Source organism: Mobula birostris, chromosome 7, assembly GCF_030028105.1.
Source record: "Mobula birostris isolate sMobBir1 chromosome 7, sMobBir1.hap1, whole genome shotgun sequence".
NCBI classification, from domain to species: Eukaryota; Metazoa; Chordata; class Chondrichthyes; order Myliobatiformes; family Myliobatidae; genus Mobula; species Mobula birostris.
Genome location: NC_092376.1, coordinates 73,788,352 through 73,811,266, shown reverse-complemented (window position 1 = coordinate 73,811,266; position 22,915 = coordinate 73,788,352). Strand labels below are relative to the sequence as shown.

Below are 22,915 nucleotides of genomic sequence, written 5' to 3'. Positions count from 1 at the left end.
TTTGTAGAACTTATAAAAGAAAAACTTCACAGAAAACAGAAACAAAACTACCAGCTTATCCCCTTCCTTTCCAGTCCTGATGAAGGGCCTTGGCCCAAAACATCAACTGCTTATTCCCTTCCATAGATGCGGCCTCACCTGCTGAGTTCCTCCAGCATTTTGTGTGTGTTGCTCAAGATTTCTAGCATCTGAAGAATCTTTTGTGTTTATAATTTACTGGAATGCTATCCTTAGGAGCTGGAATAATGAAGGAAGCCTTTGAAAGTATTGTATTGCCAGAACTTTCTAGAATTTACCCCCTCACTTTCCTCTAAGAAGGGGAGAATTGGGCAAGATTCTCATCTTCGATTAAAGTGTGTTGAATGGGGAAGAATTCATGTCTTGTTCCCACCACTCTATAGCCTGACAACACTGATTGGCCTCTGGAGTACTGGAGGGTTTCATGTGCCTGTATAGTAACAACCCAGAATGAAACGGGAATTCCACAGTGGAAGAGAAAAATAAGGATCTTTGTTAATTTGGTTGAAAAACTAGTAAAATACATTTTGTGTCAGTGCCCCTCCCCCACACAACCAAAAAAATTAACAGATCACTCACCTGCCAATGTGCCACAAGAAGGAAAACACTGAGAAACTGAAGAAGACCATTATAAAGTACAGTCCAATAATCACATAAACCTCAGAATATCGAAACATCTTTCCATCAGCATACGAGGAGAGCAGCCACACAAACTCAGTCCTTCCATGAAGAGCAACAGCTACTCCAGATTCGTATACCACCAACCTGGCTGTTGACTGTCGTCACCCCAGTGGCCTTCATTGGGAGCAACTGCTGTCCCCCCTCAACGGTCACCTGATGCCTCAGTCTTCCTCACTCTTCGAGATGGAAGTCTTTCCACCCGTCAGCTCGTTTCTTGGTCCTTTTCGAGTCTCTGATCCTCTCCACAAGGCAGCTCTCCAGATGCTGCTGAGCGCTGGATCATTCGATTTCGAGTGAAAGGCCCTGAAGTTGGTAGTGTGAATGGGTTGCATTCACTGTGCAATAGTAATTTAAAATTGACATCAATAGTAAATTATCCTTCCATTCATTGACAGTCAAACCGCAGAACTTAGTTTGTTGAGAATGTTTGGTTATGTTGCACTGGAAACTGGCTGTTTGGTTGGGCAATCATCAAGTTCCCACACAAGTTCAGATAATAATAAAACCTGCAAACCTAAAATACACAACAGCTTCTCAGCCTCTGAAAGGCGAAGAAATGTTTATATTTGGTCCCGCACACTTTGTCAGTTGTTTTGAAGAGCATTTGAAGGCTCTGGGCTTGTACCCACTGGAGTTTATAAGAAGGAGGGGGCCGAATATTGAAAGGCCTAGATAGAGAGGACACGGAGAGATGCTTTCTAATAATGGGGATTCTAGGAACAAAGGGCACAGCCTCAGAATAGAAGGAGGTCCCTTTTGGAACAGAGATGAGGAGGAATTTATTTAACCAGAGGATTGTGAATCTGTGGAACTCATTACCACAGGTAGCTGTGGTGGTCAAGTCATTGGGTATAGTTAAAGCGGAGACTGATAGGTTCTTAATTAGTAAAGGCGTTAAAGGTTATGGGGAGAAGGCAGCAGAGTAGGGTTGAGAGGGATAGTAGAACAGCCATGATGGAATGGTGGAGCAGACTCGATGGGCTGATTGGCCTGATTCTGCTCCTGTGTTTAGCCCGCCTGTTACATTTTGTAGATGCTGATTAAACAAAGTATCTCCACCACTATTACTTTTCAAAGATGTTACTCAGATGCTCCGATCGGAGTATAACCAAAATTCTTACAAAATTCTTACAAATTTTAATGGCAGAAATCAAATGCAGCCCACAATAGCCTTTCAGTGTTTGTAACTATGACCCTGCCTAAGTTGCAGTGTTAGAGAGATTTCACATCTCATAGTACTAGGCCTCTACCTGGACCTTCTCACCTTTTACGTTTGTACTTGGTTTATCCTGGGATCTGTGGCTTTCTTTTGAGCCAGTCCCGAGGCTTGCCTCAGCTCATCCAGTCCCAAACTGCTGTCAGACCCATTTCTGCAAAAGACCCTGGCGAACTAAACCAAACACGGCTCTGCATAGCAGAACACACAGGGATAGGTATTAAAATAAAAACAATAGTTCCTAATGTAAACATGACTTAATGGGCTGATTTAAATGCTTTAAAATACTAATGTGTATTTATGCACTTTAAATTGTTTATCCTCCCAGAAATAAATCAGCCTCCTGACTTCTGCCAAGTACTGCAATTAACAAAACTGCATTCCACTTCTCCACATTGAAACACTCAATATTCCTCTGGAATTGACAGGGTAGATCTGTAGTTGCTGTTTTCATTGGCAGGGTGTCTAGAATCAAGGGCCACTGTCAGAAAATAAGGAGCATGTCAGTTAGGTCCGAGGTGTGAAGAGATTTCTTTACCACAGGGCAGGAAGTCTTCGTAATTCTCTATTCAAAGAGGACAGTGGAGGATCAATTGCTGGGTATATGCAAAAGATCAAGATTTAAAAGCGATTAGCTTTATTTGTCAAATGTACATTAAAATAGTGAAATGTGTAGTTTTGTGTCAGATCAAACCAGCGAGGAATTGTGCTGGGGGCAGCCCACAAGTGTTGGCACAATTCTGGCACCAGCATAGCATGCCCACAACTTAATCACACTAACCTTGTGTCTTCAGGATGTGGGATGAAGACCACGTGGTCACAGGGAGAAAGTAAAACTCCTTGCAGACTATGACGGGACTATCCAGCAAGCTCTCATTTCTTAATCATTTATAAATTTCAGCTCTCTTAAAATTCTTGTCAATATCTTACCTCACATCAAGATCCTATTTATCACACTCGTCATAGCCAGTTGACTTTTGGTCTTGGTCCCTTGAGGCTTTGAAATAAAAATTATTTTTCAAATGGTCAAATTGTTCATGGCCTCACTCCTCCCATTCTCTGCAGCTTGCTACAGTCTCCTCCCCAAACTCTGCATTTTCCAATTCCAGTCTTGTGCAAACAGCACTTTCTATGTTCCCTAATGTTCAGCCCCATTCTCTGTAAGCACCTGAATGCTCTTTCTTTATCATCCCCTTTAACACTTTTCTTAATATCCACCTATTTTCTTCGAATCTTGTCCACTTATGATGCAAGCAGGTTACTGCTCCTCCATCGGATGAAGTCGGCTCAGCAGCAAGAATAAATGGCCACGTTCTAGCAGCCAGGAGTGAATGACGTAAAGTCCACTCTGCGTGAAGTGAGACTGCTGTGCATGCCAGAGCACTTCTGGAAGCAGTCCTTCACGAGTTAGTTCTATAAAAAGGGGCATCAGAGAGAAGTTGAATGTAAAACTGATTGGTGGTCAGCTGAGTGCCTCAAGACAGGATCTAGTTGTAAAATAAAATCACCTGTTATGGACAAAGCAGATTTTGTTCACTCTAAAACTGCTTTTATATTCTTTTGTTTTAGATTGTGGGAGCCCTGGTTCCAGGAATTGGAAATGAAACAAGAGCAATTTAAAATAGCCAAAGTATAAAATATAAAACAGTTAAACCTTTTAAGTTTGATATTAACATCCAGCATCAGGAATTGTTTCAGATCTCAGACATTATGATGAATTATTCATGTTATTGGAGCATGTTACAAAATGACCAACTGAGACGTTTTCTCACTGCCTTTTTTCAAAGGGTAGGTAAAATGAAATAGGTGAAAGCTACTTCTACAGGGCAGGATCTTGCTTTGAAACAGGAAGCAAGGCTGGCTTGTTGGTTTCCAAAGATTCACTTGGACATGTGCAGACAGACTTCGGAGCTAAGAGTTTAATAATTAATCACTGTCAACCTTTGTTCCTGCTAAAGACCTGATTATTGTAGCAATCTGGTAATGAGCCACAGTTTATGTGTCTGTTGCTATGAGATTGTGAAGGATGATCTTTGGTCTCTGCAAGATATTGCTGTGAGCCTACATTTAATGAGTTTGGATGTAGACAGTTATTGATGGAATAGTTCAGTAATATAGCTGCCTTTCAGTGCTAGCACATAGATTTACAAAGACAATATTCTCTTTACCCTCATCTTGGCTGCATTTCAAAGGTATTGTTCAAATAGCCATTTAATATATTCCAACCTTTTTTTTCCCCAAACGATCACTGGCATTTCTTTAAGGATTTGTGTACTAAACAATATAATCCATATTAATTACAGTATAGTTAGTGTTGGTGTTGTAGTGGCAATAAACGCATGACCAACCTCCTGGGGAATGGTCTGATTCCTGTGAACTGGGCAATTTACACCCTTTGCCCACTTAAACTTCCATTCCTCCAAGTAAAACAAATCAAACATTCAATATTGTTGACATTGACTAGCTTGGTCCTGATAGCAACTGTTATTTATTTCTTAAAAGTTTGTCTCCATTGCTAATTATTTGTGCATGATTAGGATAGATAAGAGATTCTGAGATACTGTTTCAGTTGTAGTGTAATTTAAAAAATTACTGTTCTTCAACACCACCTCACAGCCAAGAGGTTGAAGGCCAAGGTGCCAGATTTGAAGAGCTGCTCTTTCACACACCGGTTGCTGTGCTTAATGATTTGAAGTTCAGTTCAATTCATAATGAGAAGAGGACGTCATATTCTGATTCCTTGAGAACGGTGTTAGGGAATGGAAGGCTTGAGGCTTTCCTGTGGTGGTAAATGTTTCATATTGTATTGAGTGACATAGATTCAGTGCCTTCCAAGCTGGAAACCTGGCACACCCATAAATCATCCAGATTTCTGCTTCTAATGAGGATGACAATGGATCAGTGGTCAAGATAAGGCTTAGCTAAAATGGAAACCAAGTTCGCAAAATCACGAGCATACCAATTACAACCTGTGGGATTCATCAGTATAGTTCACACTTGAAGAGCAGCCACATCGAAGCAAAATACTGCAAATCTAAAAGAAAAAGTAAACACTTGACTCTCTCAGATTAGGTTTATTGTGGAAATGGGTTATAAATCACAAACGACACGCTCCTCCAGCACGTGTTGTGCTTTGGATCTCCAGCATCAGCAGACTCTGTTACACATAAATCAGCATTTCAGCCGCAGCTCACCATCAGAATTAATAAAGGATCTAAATTTGAAAGATTTGTATTCTAATCCTCGATGTGAATTTTGATAGATTACTTGGTCAGTGTTCAAAATGCCACAACAATATGTAGAATAGATCGCAGAGTCAAAAACAGGATACAAAATGGAGAAAAAAAGCACAAAAGAAAGAATAGAAAAAATGAGAAGGTGAGATAGGACTAATTGGTTCAGAGTGACACTTACAAATGCTGGAGGAACTCAGCAGATCCTGCTGAAGGGTCTTGGCCTGAAATGTCACCTGGTTATTTATTTACATGGAGAGTGCCTGACCTTCTGAGTTCCCCCAGCATATTGCATGTGTTACTCTGGATTTCCAGCCTCTGCAGACTCTCGTGTTACTAATTGGTTCAGTTATTCTGAAGATCACATTCACTGTGTAGAAATTCTGAATTTGAATATAGTTTGATAAGTGGAATTCTTTGAACGTGTTAACAACAGTACTGCCAAAGGTCCCTTGCCACGTGTCCTTCCTGCAGATCACTCTTTAAAATCTACATTAAAGATGCAAGTTCATTTGCCCTCACGATATAAGATTGGTTTTATACTTCAAGAGCATGCGTTAGCAGATTTCACTATGTTCAGGGTGCAAGTGGAACAAGTCATCTGAACAATAGTGCTGAAATGTGATTTATTGTCAAGTTAGGATTGATGGAGACACAGAATTTACAAATAATATAACTTTATCTTGGAGAAAAGTTTGATAGCAAAATGACTTTGTAGTGGTGACCAAAGGTCAATCTCCCAAATATTTCAGTGGAGAAAATTTCTTCTCCAGTACTGGATGTCAGTCAAGCATCTGACAATTTAGAGGCAGTGTAAGAGAATGGGATAAAAGCTATTTAGGAACTATAAAACCAATTTTGCATCCTAGTCGGATTTTTTTAAGGCAATTATGCAGTAGGTGTTGGCTCCAGGAATGTACTCTCATCACTAATTGGCAATCTAAGAGGCCCTGAAAGGATGGCTATTTGTATAATGGAAAAGTTGTCCAGATGGAAGAAGAATGCTATTGTAAAGTTCTGATTCATAAGAGGCAAAGTTTATTTTAACACTGAGATATTTACAGCAGAATAACACACCTTTGTATTTATGTTCATAATTTTCATACAAACAAGAAACATGGAGTAATTCTCTTTTCTGTGAAGAAATCTGATGTTTGGTTTGCACCTGATCAGAAAGAGAATGAGGGAGTGCTGAGTACTGACAATGAGAGGCTGGAATGAAAAAAACATCCAGGTTGTGTAAAATAAGTTGCCCAAAAAAGGAATTTATTTCATGTAAAGAACCACAAGGCAACTTAATCTATAATGTTTTTTTTCCTTCATGAGACATGAACATGCCCAATTCAACAAGCATTCTGCTGGAGGAATTCAACAGTTTGAGCAATGGCTGTGTGAGGAGAGGGATTATTGATGTTTTGTGTCAAAACACTGCAAAAGGGGACAAAAATGGAGGACTGGAGTAAGATCAGAAGATGAGGGTGTGGGTGGTGGGGGAAAGTGGGTTAGAAGGGAAGGGTAAAGAAGGGAGGATACCTGCAATTTGAAAACTCAACATTCATGCTATTGGGCTGGAGGCCACCCAAATAGACAATGAGGTGGTTTTCCTCCAGTTTGCATTGGGCCCCACCCTGACAATGGAGAAGGCCATGTATGGGAAGGGGAAATAAAATAGTATGCAACAAGTCCAGTTTTAATTTTCTGTAATACATTATAGGGTTGATTTTACTTAATCTTGTCACATATAAAGTGGGAGACCACTGAGAAGCGGAAGAGTTCCCCAGCTGCCACTTCAGTTACTCGGCTTGCCTCAATGCTGTAGAGGAGGTCCCGCATTGCTTCTTCCCTAGCCTTCTCTATACTTTGCTTAAGTGGACTCTCTTGGACGTGCTGCACAAGTTTTGCCCATCCACATCTTCTGCACTCTGGATGGCCCCGTCAACAACCGGGAAAATTGAAATCTCTCACTAGCACGACCCTACATTTCTCACAACCACACGCAATTTCTCACAATATCCCAGTCCCTCATAGCAATCTGTGATCTCAGTTCATCTGCATTGCCTTTTAAACTCTGTGAATTGAAAGCAGTGGTCATATCTTCCCTTTTACTGTATACATGGCTACCCTGATTACGCCACTTTGGTTGCTGTAGGTACTGTATCTCTGTCTTCTCACTGACTTCACTTTCTCAAGTCCCAACCCCGGCCAAACTGATTTAAATCTTCCCTAGTGACAAAGGTTAGGTTTTAGCAGTAGGAAATTGGTTTCCCTCTGGTTCAAGTGCAGCCGTCCCTCTTGTTTAGTTTGCCTCTACCCAAAAGAGATCCCAGTGATCCAAGAACCTGAATCACTGCCCCCTGCACTAGCTCCTCGGCCATCCATTCAACTGGCCTCTCTCTCTACTACCACAGAGCACCAGGAGTAATTCAGAGATCATTACCCTCGATCTCCTGCATTGTTCATTTCTTACCTAACGCCCTACACTCATTCTGCAGCCTCGTATCCAGGTCATTTGTACCTCTAGCTCTTTGCTCTCCTCCTTGAGAATTTTCTGTAGCGGCTCAGAAAGGTCTTTAACCCTGGCAACCAGGAAGCAACTTGCCAACCTGGCATCTCTTCTGCAGTCAGACAATCTCCTGCTTGTCTCCCTCACTATTGCGCCTCTTATCACTATCACCCTGTCTGACTGCACCCTTTCACTCTGACCCTCAGACCCAGTCACAATGCCAGAGGGTTGACTCCTGCTGCCAGCCACTGAAGGAACATCCCCATAAACTGTATCCAGAGAGGCATACCTGTCTGTGAGGGGAATGGCCACAGGGAACCCTGCACTCTTTGTCTGCTTCTCCTGGTGAGTCACTCATTTATCTGAAACCTGTACCTTGGCTGTGACAATCTCAATAAAACTTTCGTCTATGAAGCCCTTAGCCTCTCCGATGATCCTAGGTACATCGAGCTGCACCTCCAGTTCCTTCACCTGGTCAGTCAGGAGCTACAGCTGGGTGCACTTCCCACAGATGCAGTCACAAGGGAGACCCGTGAAGTTCCTGCATGCTCACATCTTGAAGGAGGAGCATTCCACTGCCCAAACTACCATCCCCCATACTCTGAATCACGAGCTAAGGATGGACATCAAAATAAAACCTTACCTGTGCCTTTTCAAAGAGCTGCTCTCACTCCCAACACCTGGGGTACTTACTCCATCCACTCACGTTATTGACCAAGAACTGTGCCCCTTTTATTTTGCTTCAACAGATGATCAAAGATATTTCTGATTGATAAGTAGATGTTCTATGTCAGTTGGAATTATTCTGGGAATTTGCAAGTAAAACAGCTGCCGATAAAGATTCTTTATTTTGTGAAGTACTACACTTAATTGGCCAGCCTTCACAGAAATCGCTTTGAAGAAATTAAGAATACACTTTGGGTTTAAAGCAATCTATGATTTTCAGAATTGAATATACCAATGACATTTAAAGTTGTAATTTAATTTCATGTTAAAAATTAAGGTTGCAAGTGGCTCCTGTCAGAAACTGTAGCTTGATAATAAGTAATAAGATGAGGGTCTACACTGGCTGAATTTCCTTCACTGGGGTTCATCCTGACTCCATAGCTCACTGTAAAGGTTTATTTAGGGTATGTAGGCATCGCTGGCAAAATCAGCCCTTGAGACATTGGTGGTGAACCTCCTTCAAGCAAGTGCAATTCTTCTGGTATGAATAGTCCCACGATGTTGTGGAGAAGGCATTGTAGGTTGCAGGCCCAGTGACAAAGACAGAATGGTAGTTTTGTTTCTGGGTCAGGATGGTGCATGATTTGGAGCCGATGAGGGTGCTTCCTCTCTCCTGCTGCTTTGGTCTTCCATGGCGGTAGGGCTTGCAGCTTTGAGAGTTGCTGTCAGAGAGTATCCTGGTTATTTTGTAAATGGCACATGGTGCAGCCATGGCATACCAGTAGATGTTTAGGGTGGTGGATGAGTGCCAATCAAGCAGGCTGCCTTGACTTGATCTGGATAGTATTTAGATTACACAGGCACGTGGAGAGTATTTTATTGTAGTCTTGACTTCTGCATTGTAGATGTGTTCAAAAGTTTGGGGTTGTTAAGAGATGAATCACTCACAGGGATATTCCAAATTTCTTTCCTACCCTTGTTGCTGCAGTATTTAATGTGGCTACTCAAGTTCAGTTTTTGGTCAGAGATAACTACGGAATATCGATAATGACAGTGACGTTATTGAATGCAAGAGTAGATGGAGGTTAGACCCTCTCATCTTGGGGGTAGTTTTTCTTTTCTGGCTCTTGTGCAGCACAAATGTTGTCAACCTCTTCAGTTTCTGCTTAAATGTCTAGAATGTGCTATTTGCACACATGGGCTGATTCTGTCTAAGGAACTGAACATTGTGCAGACAGGAGCAAACATTCCTACCAATGACGTGATGATGGAAGAAAGTAATTTATGAAGTAGCGGAATATGACTGGGCCAAGGGCACAGGGAATTCTGCAGGGATGACTGAAGATCACAAACAATGCGCAAAGCATGACTACAACTGATGGAGTCCATTGGTCCATTGGCATCACCTTTACCAAGACTCTTTATTGCCGAACAGTGTCTTGATGTGAAGAGCAGACATTTTCCTTATCATTTTGAATTCAGCCCTGTGGGTCTATGTTTTCACTACATTGAAATGAATTTCAGGGCAGTACAACGCCAAGTGCACCATTGTGGCACGTTAGCCCCACCAACCAGGAGTGAGTTTCTCTCCAGTGAACTTTCAGCCTCCTCAGCTGGTTAATGAAATGTGCTGTAATAGTGCTGATGGGTGGATTGTATTGCTGACGTAAATATTACTGAATACATTCTTGATACCAATTTCAGGCAGTTATCCCATTTTGAGACTTAAATCATCATCCTTGTGGTCAATGATATCATCTTACTCCAAATATATATTAATTATTTTCATTTCCCAATAACCCTTTAGTAGAGTATGCATGTCCTAAACAACACAGAAAACTTTAAAAATTGGCCAGCCTTGTGGTTTCGTAGAGGTTTTTTGTCCACTTAGCTGACTGTGAGGCATTTTCTTGATGTACAAGGCTGATCTGGATTGACTCAACATTAGCCTTAGCGCCTCGCTAGTTACTGCAAAATGTTGGACCTTGCAACATGAAAAATGACGGGAAATGAATCTGCCACTCTCTGATGCTGGGCACTTTTCCTTCAGCTTTTCAGAGCAGTGCTTTATTCATTGAGATGCAGCACGGAATAGGCCTACCCTGTCTTTTGAGCCAATTTAATCCTGGCCTAATCATGAGATTAGTGGTAAATCTGTGGAATTTGTTACCACGAGTGCCTGTGGAGGCCAAGTCATTGGGAGAATTTAAGGCAGAGATAGATAGGTTCTTGATTAGCCAGGGCATCAAAGGGTATGGGGAGAAGGCAGGGGAGTGGGGGTGACTGGAAGAATTGGATCAGCCCATGATTGAATGGTGGAGCAGACTCAATGGGCCGAATGGCCTACTTCTGCTCCTATATCTTATGCTCTTATGGGACAATTTACAATGACTAATTAATCTACCAACCAATACATCTTTGGACTGTGGGAGGAAACCAGAGCACCTGGAGGAAAGCCCACAGTCACAGAGAGAATGTACAGGCAGCGGTGAGACATGAGTTGAGTTAGTAGCTGTCTGACATTAAAGGGAAACATACACAAAATGCTGGAGAAACTCAGCAGGTCAGGCAACATCTATGGAGAGGAATAAAAAGTCAATGCTCCAGGCCAATATTTTGGTCTTTTGGTCAAAATTCCAGACCTTGTCACCATAGTGAAGTGAATCTAATTCCAGGGTCTAGAGTGTCTTGTGATACTTGTTTTTTCAGTTATCATTTATAATTTGAAAATGATCTTTTATCTTCTTTCAAAAAAAAAGAAAGTAATTTTGCCTCCCTATGAATTACAAATGCATGGAAAAACCTATGATTAAGCTTAAAAATGGTTACAGAGATATATGAGGAATAAATCAAATCATGTATTGCAATTTTGAATTAACTAGAGAATGATTTTTTCCTGATCACATGCCATATTCCTTATGATACATTTTTCCCTAAATAATGCTGAAATTTATCAAGTTTCTGTACAAGAAATGACTCTTCTTTCCTTTCTCAGGATCAGAATTCTGTGGTGGGCCCAAGCCCAGGCCCAGGCCCAGGCCCAAGCCAAACTCCTAATAACTGTCCAAACCCAAATCCTGGCAATAACTACATTAACAACGCACACCAGGCTGTGTTAAAGCAACAGCTGATGGAGAAGAAACAGGCCATACAGAGGCAGATGATGGAACATCAGAAAATGCTCTTTCGGCAACAAATCTTGGTAGACACGGTACAGTATTTTCCAGTCTCTACTAATATGCCTATATTTCATTAATCCTTTTTTATTTCTTCTTATGTTAAACCGTGGAGTGGACAATCTGTATAGTTTAAAGCCTGATCTCCCATTCATTTTTAAGCCGTATCCTATTATTTCTCGTCTATAACAGAATAAACAAGCAACAATCATTTTCTCTAGCTAGTGCTTCTCTCACTGTTGTTTCACCATTAGAGACTGTCGTTCACAGGGGAATTTTGAGCCTTCATTTTAAAACCAGCTGGGTTTTGGCCATTACTTGTGAACTGAGTTAAGAATTTACCTGCTGCTCTGCTAATGAGGTTCAGGCTGTCATAACCTCTTTTTGAATCTGACCTGCTGACTTGTATGGCTCCTCTTCCCACTCTGCATCAGGTGGGAAGCAGCTGAGGTTGCTCACAGGCACAAAGTAGGTGGTTTCCTCTGTTAAATTGCAAGAGTGGAAGCCTTCCATGTAGTGTGGAATATAAGGATCTTCAGCATTAATTAGAAACAGTGGCAACTAAACAGTCACTGCGGAAAAACACACCAGGCCCTGCCACTGAGCCAAGTAATAAAAGAAGGTTACTCATTGATGAGCCATATTTGTATTTTATCTGTATACTTCTTCCTCTTGTTATGTACATAATCTTTCTTTCTTTAGTCTTATCACTAGGTGATGAGGTTCATCAACAACCCATGGACTTTTTCATGAGTTTTAAACACTCCAGCTGAATAATTCAGTGTTAAGTCCCAGACCCAGCATTCTGCCCTTTTGGCTCAACCACATAAAATGTTTCATCTCAAAGGAATGAGTCCTGAACTGCCTTGGTCCCCCACCCCACTTGGCCAGCTCCAAACTTTGCAAAATTGAGGCCTGAAGAATACTTTCAATCACACGTTGCTATTTATGACCCCCTTGTCCCAACTATAGGCAAGTTGTTTTGAGATTCTGGTAGCACCGAGCAATCGACTGGCCGATATCAAAATCACTGAGTAATGAGTTGATAATCTCACCAGAAAATCTGATTGATTTTGGTGCTCTTGGTTGTGGGATCAATACTGCCCATGACTTTGAGAAGAACTGCCTTGCTATTTCTCAAAATAATATTATTGCTTCCTATATGCCTGCCAAAGGAGTCTTAGTATAACATCTTTTATCAAGGGGCAGCGTTTTCTCAATTCTGTACTGGAATGTCAGCCTAGCTTGCATTTTATAACATCACATAAAAGTTTGGGTAGATTTTCCTCTTCCCTGTTCTCAACAATATCAAAATAATATCTCAATCCAAGGATGTTCAAACCTTGGCTCTGTACCTAAATTGTGCAGCTGCTGAACTCCCTCTGTGTTTTTCAATGCATGAGTGGGTTTCATTTAAAATTACGTACAAGTGAGAGTAAACACTTGGCTGGCATGCAGAACTTCCCCATTAATGTTGCTTGTAGATCAAGCAGAGATCTGTATAAATCTGGTGCCTCTAAATGTCCTCAAAGCCCTCAATCTTCTGAAGGGATTTGCTGCAACCGGCAAGGAAGCCACCTGCTTGGATTCTGTGGGATAAAACAAGCAAAATTGCCAGTCAAAATCTTCCATTACTGTAAAAACTTGTGATTGAATGTAAGAACCCTGCTGTGGTCAATAATGCTGTTTTTCACTTGCTGTGGAAGTCTGCAGCTGGCCCATTGATGCCTAAGGGGTCCTGAGTTGGATGTAAGGGAACAGCAGCTAGAACTTCGAGTTAGGAGTGTGGTAATCAAAGAAGTTTTATAGTTTAGTTATTGATATGATACCACTCTCTAGTCTTTTGAGGGCATTTTACTGGTGATCGTCTTTTATGTTTGTAGGTCTTTAAGTTGTTAGGTAATTTTAAGTTTTAAATTTAAGTTATTTAAATTTAATGTTTTAAAATATTTTGTGCGAAATAGTCTGTCAGCATGAACTATTTTGTCCTGTTTTGAACTCATGAGCATCAAAGTCTCTTTCTCACGATTTAAAGCAAATTATATTGTTGACTTTTGATAGGCTGGGATTGTTTCCATGTTCAAGTTTAATTGTCATTCCACCATACACGAATACCCATGAATACAGCTAAATGTGGGCACGTGGCCAAGTGGTTAAGGCATTGGACTAGCGACCTGAAGGTCATGAGTTCGAGCCCCAGCCGAGGCGACATGTTGTGTCCTTGAGCAAAGCACTTAATTACACATTGCTGTGTGACGACACTGGTGCCAAGCTGTATGGGTCCTAATGCCCTTCCCTCGGACAACATTGGTGTCGTGGAGAGGGGAGACTTGCAGCATGGGCAACTGCTGGTCTTCCATACAACCTTGCTCAGGCCTGCGCCCTGGAGAGTGGTCTTGCAAGACTAACAGATGCCTTTTTTTAATCAGCCAAATAAAACAGTGTTACTCCGGGGCCAAGATGCAAAACACAATACCAACAGTCACACACAGCACAAGGCACATATAGCACATATGGGATAGGAGTAAATTATAGTCACACAAAAAATATATAGTTCAAATCCCTGATTCCATGGATGTTGCAGCAGTCTGCAGTCGAACACAATACAACTTGTCTTCTGTCGAGCAAACGCTGAGGGGCAGCACTGACTCCAGCAAGGACCCCGCGCCACACCGCCTCCGGCAATCCGGTGCAGTGCCTGATTCCCACACCTCCCCCAGGCAGCTGAAAACAAGAGACACCCCAGCTTGAGTTTGAGTCCTCATTGCAATGGAAGCCACCCAGCACCCATGCCGCTGTCCACACTGGAATGTAGAAGACCGAGGGGTGACATTATGGAAATTTGGAGAGATCTTTCCAAGGGTAGAGGAGTCTGAAGTTATAGGACATAGGTTTAAGGTGAGAAGGGAAACATTTATAGGAGATATAAATATAAAGGAGACATAGTTAGTTCAAAATACCTGAGATGCAAGTTTTCATAAGGATAGAGGTGGTGCTAGAGAGAGGTACAATAACAGAGGTTAGAAAGCATTTGGACAGATACATAGATAGGAAAGGACTGTGGGCCAAATGCAGGAAAATGAGATTAGTGTAGATGGCCATCTTTGGTCAACTTGGACAAATCAGGCTGAGGGGCCAGTTTCCATAACTCCGTCACATCCTGTTCTCAATGTGACTCAGTCCATCTGTGGGTCAGTTTTAAAATTTTCTTCCTTTGCTTTTGCCCACAGTGTAAATCTCCCAAAGTTCCACAAGATTCTAAGTAAGCTCAGCCCCTTGTGCATTCCATATAACCATATAACAATTACAGCACAGAAATAGGCCATCTCGGCCCTTCTAGTCCATGCCGATCTCTTACTCTCACCTAGTCCCACCGACCCGCACTCAGCCCATAACCCTCCATTCCTTTCCTGTCCATATAGCTGTCCAATTCCCTTTAAGTCTGCCTTTGACAATCTTGTCTTTGGGCATGGCTTGGTTGGGTGCCACCCTCATCTATGATTCAAAAGTTTATGATTTCAAGTCCCACACCTGAACAAAGTGTACAGAAACCTTGGTTGACATCTGAGCTCAGTTCTGAGTGATTGCTGACATTTAGAAATGGTTTCAAACCAATCCCCGTCTGCTCCCTGAGATGCATGTAAAAGAATCCACTTCTCAATTTTAGAACAAAAATAGGGGATATTAAATTATAGATTGATCTTCTCTATCGGGTCTATTCTTATCTTTCATTCAACATTACTAATATTGGTCCCTGCAACAACATTCCTGTCATTACCTCATCTGTATTTATCACAAATCTGTGAACACACTCACAACAATAATTTAAAAGACTGCAGAATTCTTTGGAACTTCCGGAAATAGGCTTGAAAAGTACTGTATTAATGTCAATCTATTTTCTGTCATGTAAAGCCTTAATCTGGAATTCTCTCCCTTGGCATCTTTCTCCCTATCTTTATGACCCAATATAAAGCCTTACTCCCCTTCTAACATATTCTTTATTCATTAGTGAATCAAACATGTACTCTGCCCAAAAATGAACAGTGTAGAACTAATGCAAAGAAGTTCCTGTACTATCTTTTAGGTTTAAGTAGAGCTCACACTGAACAGCAGAATCTGTGGAAGAGCATAATCTCTCCAGATAACACACTTCTCTCAAAATGCAAACTTTCTGATGTTAAACATATTTTCTGTTTACTCTGCAAGAACACTGATTATCCATATGATGGTGAGACAATTTAAGCAGTGTGTCTGTCAGATTGTTGTCACCTACTTCTTAACAAAAGGTTGATAGACACCATTGATGGTGTATATCAACCACCACGACTCACCTGTGAAGATGTTTGCCACAAAGAATCTGTAATGAGGAGAGAAGGGCAAGACACTGATTAATGCTCTTTGGAAACCTTAATGATGGCTTTTTTTTCTGGTTAGGAGAAAATGAACACGCAGGAACAGCTTAACAGGCACTTGACAAGGCCACCTCCAGATTATAAAGAGCAAAGGCGAAATATAGTTGGAATCCCACAGCCAAGTCAATATCCAGGTAACAGCAAAAATAGCATTAGGACTTGCAATTTACTTTTGGTACTTTGAAATAAAGGCATAATGTAAAATTATTACCTGTGAATTATTGTTTGCTTCTGGGTCACTGTCAGCCTCAACTCAGCTGGTAGCACTCTTGTCTCTAAATCATGGTTATTGGTACAAGTCCCACTCTCCAGACTCAATCATAAAATTCTCGATCGGCATTTGGAGTGTTATGTAGAAGGTGTGTTCCATTGTCAAAGGTGGTAGAGACATTAAACCAAAGCCTGTCCTTCCTCAGAGGTGAGTATATATGATTCCTTAAAAGGCAGGGTATGCAACACCTGTCTCAAACCTCTTCCTTTCCCAACAAAAGAGTCTTTCCAAGAGAAGCAACTAGCTCTTCTTCCAATTTAGTATTCAAGGTCTGCATGATCACTGTGCAGAGCATCTGCATTTGATCTGCAGGGAACACCCTAAGCTTTTGGTTACCTACCACATTAATTCACCAACCGACTCTTCAGTCAGACCTTCCTGTCTCTGGCCTTCTGCACTGATGCTTTGAGGCCCAATACAAGCTTGAGGAAGAACATCTCGTCTTCCATCTGAGCATGTTGCAGCCTTCTGGACTCAATATCAAACTCAACCACTTTAGGAACACTTTTTCCTTCTGACCGTATCAGAACAGGTCATTTCTATCTGCCATTATTTTGGTTCAGTTCTTCTTTCTTTTTGCTATGAGGAACTGGGCCTGCTGGGCATGTCCCACAACCTTGCTGTTATCAACACATTACATCAGGGGTGCCCAGCCTGGGGTTCATGGACCCCTTGCTTAATGGGTTTGGTTCATGGCATAAAAAAGGTTGAGAACTCCTGCAGTACATAGAAGAATAATCTGATTTTACTGTTTCTCTAACTGCTGCATTAACTAATTGCCTTTGTTCCCCACCTTCTCTGCTCCTGACAATTAGTTTGTGATCTTTCTTCCACAGTTCTGACAAAGGGTCTCAGACTTTGAATGTTAAAAGTTCCTCTTTCTAGACATTACCTGACCAGCTGAGTACTTCCACATGTTCTGTTTGCATCCCATATACTGTAAATCCACAGTTAGTTGAAAAATTTAAGTTTTCTTTCTCGAAAGTATAATATTTTTGACTTGTTCAGTGATCCCCTATCTTTCCATTTGCCTTAACGTTAAAGTTCAAGAAAACGTGTGAAGGAGAAAGTTGGAATTGTTCTTCTTTGCACGTTACTGGAAATGAAATTCAACTTATGTTCTGCCGCTGAAGCAGGTTTTGCATAGTACTTCACAGTCTGAAACTGTGGTCTATCACAGCTGTCCAAACCACCATCCAGCCCATTCTTGATGGCATCAGAATGATACGTGATACAATTGGCTGACATGGGAAATGTCTGCTTACAGAAAAGTTAGGTTCCAGTAGCGTTCTGGCATCAGGAAAGGTGAAGCTATGTCGGGAGGATAGAATCATTGAGAGGTAAAGCATGCGAACCTGCCCACATTAGCCATCAACACACATCCACAGTAATCCTACAGACACAATGGCTGCAGGTGCTGAACCTGAAGCAAAATTTTTAAAAAACTGCCAGGAGGTTGCTCATTTAATGTGGAAGCGAGGGAGAATTTCTTCTCTCAGAAGCTCATAAATCTTTAGAAATGTCTACTTTGGAAATTTGGGAAAAGGCAGGAAGGTGGAACTGAGGCCAGGACTACTGGTGATGAAGCAGGCTTATACAATGATGTAGCCTTCTCCCACTTGGATGCTCTTACCTTCTCCCAAAGAGTTTTTGATCTGAAATATAAACCATGTTTCTTTTACAACAGATGATGTCTAACCACCTACCTGTTTCCAGAGATCAGTGTTTCTGGTTTTAGTTCTTAAGTTTTAGGTGGTTGCCAATGCACTAGATGTGCCCAGTTTTCCTTTACATGATAGAAGCAGCTGACGTGCCACCACCTGTTATACATTTATGCCTGTGTTTGTGTTTATTCCCAGTTCGTCTCACTGATGTTGTAAAGAGTTTGGTGAGCGAGCATGCAGATGGGCTTGATGCTCCAAAAGACAGGTTTTTCCTACTTACCAATTGATTTTTCCCCCCACTGAGGCAACAATATTACCTTACAGCCCCCTGATCCAAGACTGACAAGCTCGGAATGAAACTGATTTTGTTTTTACTTGACCTGTGTAGTTCAGTCATTGTAAATTGTATGTGGTTGAACAATCCAGTGCTATTTTTAAAAATGTACAATGTGTAGCAGCAATGTGAAAGAGCATCTCATTTCTTCCCTCAACTGAAATATTTTCGTCAGCTACACATAATTAAAGCAATTATTATGTGCTTTGCAATGATTATGCCATTCCACTAAGTCACCCAGACTAGCAAACCTTCAAATCATGGATAAACTTGCTGACAGATTTCTTTATCCTTTATCATTAGTAAAATTTCAACCATGCATGGCCCCACCAATGACTTCTTCCTTGAAGTGTTTAAACAAATTTCTGTGCTTTTTTTCCACTATTTGAAATCTATTTATATCTGAACATGTCTTATGAAAATTAATCTTTCAGGTGCTGCTCCAGCAATGGGATTGACAGTGTCTCAGGCCTTACCAAATTCTGCTCCAAATCACCGTGTGATCCCTCCAAACTCAAACCTTTTACAAGTGAATTCGCCGGGCAACCAGGGACCTAGGATGCCTCCTATTTCTGGAACTCAAAGTGACAGAACTATAGGAATGTATGGAAGTGTGTCGGCTTCCCAGCAGGCAGCGTACACAGTTTCATCGAGCGTTAATCAACTGCAACATCACACAAGCCAAAGTCCAATGGGAATAACCCAGAACAATGTAATGATACCAAGGCAGCCAGCGTTAGGTCAAGGGACCACAATGTCAGGGTTTGGCACTGCGTCTGTTGGGAGTTCTGCCATTTCTCAGCAGCAGATGAGACCCGTTTTGAACCATATTAGCAGCAGTATGTCAGCACAGACGCAAAGACTAACAAACATGATGACCAATTCCAATCTGGCACCGCAGAACTGGACTCCCCCAGGGGCACAGGTGACTCCAAAACAGGCACAAATGGGACCCAATGTAAAATTCCCTAATAACCCTCCTTTTCCCAACCAGTCTGTACAGCCTAATATGTCCAATCAACACTTTTCTCAGCGAGGTATGGCACCACCAAACCAGATAACTCCCGGAGTTCAGATACGACCTTTGGCACAAATGAACCAAGGTATGAGTGGACAGGCAGTAGGTTCACTGGGTGGGCCAACTCCAAGAGCTAATCAGCCTAGACCGCAACCACAAGCTATGGCTGTAATGAGCCAATCAGCAGCAAGCATGGCTGTGATAAGCCAATCAGCAGCAAGCATGGCTGTGATAAGCCAGGCACCTTCAGTGCAAACGTTGCCTACAACCAATTTCTCATCCACCAATCAGCCCCCTCGAAGTTACCAGGGAACAAATCATAACAGTGACTTGCCATTTGACTTTCTCAACCAACAAGGTGACAGTGCACTGTCAGGACTCAGCAGTGACTCGGATTTCCTTGACTCATTGATAAAAAGTAGCAACGATGACTGGATGAAGGACTTAAATCTGGATGAGATCTTGGGGCAGCATTCATGAAGAAGCCAGAGGATTGTAAATGTTATCCATCGGTTGGAAAGGCACTCAAGGACAAAATTTAACTGTGCCTATAGCCAACTGACAAGGAGCCTCACAGTAAATCGCAGGAGTGCACAATTGTGCCCGATTAGATATTGGTTGCCCAATGGATAACTAGTTAAAAACATATTCTCCCTACCACATGTACATTACTGGGCTCAAAATGCATAGATTTTATGTGCTTAAAGAAAGGTTTTGTAAGATATGTTTTTTTTACTGAAAATCATATTCTCTGTAAGAAGATTATATTTATACTTTTTTCTGAGAAAAGTTCTGTGAATCATTGTAGTGCAACATTTTTACTTACTGAAATTAAATTGTACATGTTTGTATTCTGTCATAGTTTTAAATTAACTTACATGTTAGATCAGCAGTCTACTTACTACCAGTTTCAAATGCATACAGTAGTTTGCTTTTAAAGTGTTTTACAGTATAGTTATTGTTTTATAAATGACCTGTTCTACTTTCATTGATTTTGTTACAGTCCCAACAGAGTACTTTATCTTCACTTACAGTACATTTATCCATTGTGAACTTCTGTGGCAAACCTCCTGAAACTATTAGTTTTATTGATAAACAGCATTATCATTCAGCTACTCCAGCTTCCTAGTAAGTAAACATATCATTTCTTTGTCACTGTATGTTTCCACCTTATCTTGAAGAAAAATGTGTTTGTCAACTCGAGTATTTTTCAGGCAGAACTATGTTAAAGTGTTCAGAAACTCAGAGTGCAGCATTTACCAACATCACAATAAGTCTTTAAACTTCCATGTATAATTCTGGAGAGAATTCCAGTCTGCCTGTTGCACGTTGTTTGAACTTCTTCGCCTTTTTGTGTGGTTTTGTGGTGAAGCAGCCCCTTTGGGAAATGCACGTTCCTTAAGATTTTCATTTCAGCAGTGCACCTCCAAAGAACCAAATGCTATTATTTATTCTTAGACTGCTTCTCAGGTTGAATGCTCATTGTGGATGGAAGATGCATTGGAGAGCCACTATTGGAAAATGGTTATGAGTTGCTCAAATTGTTTTGCGGATCTATGACTCATTTTTCTACCTTAGGTTAATTCCTGATAAAATATTAGGAATGGTACTAATGCAAATTAATCCTATAAAAACAAGTTTCAATTCAACTTGTGTATTTTCAGGGACATTATAATTATTTGTTAATGAATGTTCTGTTTACAACAGATAACTTAGCCATCAGAAATAATCAGCGTGCAAGGAAAGGCAGGGCTACACAAACAGATTGAGGCATCCTTCATATTAGTAAGTCTAGCAGCATGACTACTCATTGCAGAAGTTCAATCAAAAATTAAAATAGGTTGGTAACATTAACTTTAAGCATCAGTCACATTTTTATGCCCTAAGGATTCAGAATCATGAAGAAATCAAACTTTTTTTGCAATCTAGGCCATAATATTAGACCTCACAAGATATATCTGATATTGACTAGGTACATGATGGAAGCCTGTGTGTGCCATCTTTTGTCACAGTCCAATGGCAAAGGTGGGAAATTTCAGGATTGTAACATATTAAGAAATTGCTTATGTAACCAATGTACTGTATGTTTAATATTTTTGATTGCATTTATACATAACGACTGGGTCAGAAACAAAGAATTGTCATTTTCATTCTGCATTTCTTGGTATCAAAATCTGGAGTGAATAGCATAAATAAAAACCATACATTTCAAGCTGAATTAGTTGATTGTGAGCACTTCACTTTTGGAGCAGTCTGAAAATAAATAGGATCACCTAACTATTCAGCATTGCTAGGCCAGTTTGCATCTGTGTGAATCAGATACAGGTTTTGGTTTTAAGTTTTAATATTAACATTAAACCCTGGCAGTTAGTAAGTCTTTCTTCAGTTTCAGCTGAGTGTATAATGATGTCGGAAATTTACTTCATGCCACAAAGTTGACTTGCAAACTGAAACAATCGATGATAACGACAGAACCAATTCCTTTAGATATGCATACCATGAAAAATGGTACTTTTGTATCATAGATTTTGTAAAAGTTCTATTGAAACAATATTATTATACTGCATTTTGTATTTTATTGTAATACAATATCTTTCTTGAAGTATTTCCAAATACACTACTGCAGATGCAACAATTTGTCAGAAAACTGCTGTGATTTATTTGTTGTTGTAATTAAACAATAAACGTCCTGATTACAGACCACACACACATTCAATGCACTTACAAATTTCCAAAGGTGGTACATCTATTTTTTCAACAGTTTCATTCAAGAAACCTGCAAAGTGTTTTGAACCCCTAGATTTGATCCCGTCAGATAACAGACTTAAGCCAGGGGAATATCGAGACAGACAGTCTAGCTTTCCAAGGCTCAGGGCAGAGAACATAAACAAGTCAGAGTTCCTTTTTTAACGTTGGGAAAAGTAAGATGTAAATTCAAGGCCAGATATGACCATGCTTCCCGTATCAGCAAAGATGACTAGCATTGTGAAGGTCAATTCCTCAGGCTCCATTGAAGTGTCATTCTCACAATAATGATCATTATTTTACTCTTATTATATTTAATCTTACCTGTGCCCTAATATTTTTGGATTGTACATCAACAGGAACCTTCCATCTGCCTTGTCCCATCTCTTCAAAATGTTAAATACCTCTTGTACTCTAGAACGGTGTATTACAATGTGGTCACAGGTTTCTGGTCTTTTTTTTCATACCTGCATTTCTGTATATCAGGCTTCGACGTGCATCGAGTCTATTGCCTCAGTCGACTCGCCAGAGTTCTGTACCGAGTCTTATGGATTTACATAATGTCATCATTAATGTAAAGATATTGATACTTTGAATTACAGGTTCTAATTTCTTGTGAATCTATATCCAGAAATCCCTCTCTTCACAACAGTGAGCTTAATTTCTGTCAGAATATGATTACTGAAGGGTTACCATCTCACTCATTTCATTTTAAGTGCTACTTTTTAATCCATTTCCCCACTGCACCCCTCTGGTCGTACTCAAATTCCTTTTCAGTTTTGTTTTGAAAATCTTAAAAATACCTGTACAATTTTATAAATTTCAGCAGTACACTTAATAAGAATTTTAAAATTAAAAGTAAAAGTAATTTTAAAAGTAAAAGCACAAGCAAACTATTCAGCCCTCGTGTTTGTCTGCCGTTCAATTAAACCAGAACTGATCTTGTACCTCAATGGCCCTTTACTAATCCTATATTCC

The 22,915-nt window shown here is 40.6% G+C and overlaps 1 protein-coding gene across 2 annotated transcripts in view; it reads left to right on the top strand.

Annotated features, from left to right (window-relative positions):
* Nucleotides 1-21,828, top strand: part of maml2 (mastermind like transcriptional coactivator 2) — a 360,164-nt gene extending 338,336 nt beyond the window's left edge. For both annotated transcript variants that reach the window (XM_072263422.1, XM_072263423.1), the window contains exons 3-5: nucleotides 11,313-11,528; nucleotides 15,928-16,039; nucleotides 18,609-21,828. In XM_072263422.1, coding sequence (XP_072119523.1) covers nucleotides 11,313-11,528; nucleotides 15,928-16,039; nucleotides 18,609-19,672 — 1,392 coding nt within the window. In that variant the 3' untranslated portion in view covers nucleotides 19,673-21,828. The remainder of the gene's footprint in view (nucleotides 1-11,312; nucleotides 11,529-15,927; nucleotides 16,040-18,608) is intronic.
* Nucleotides 21,829-22,915: the final 1,087 nt, after the last annotated feature.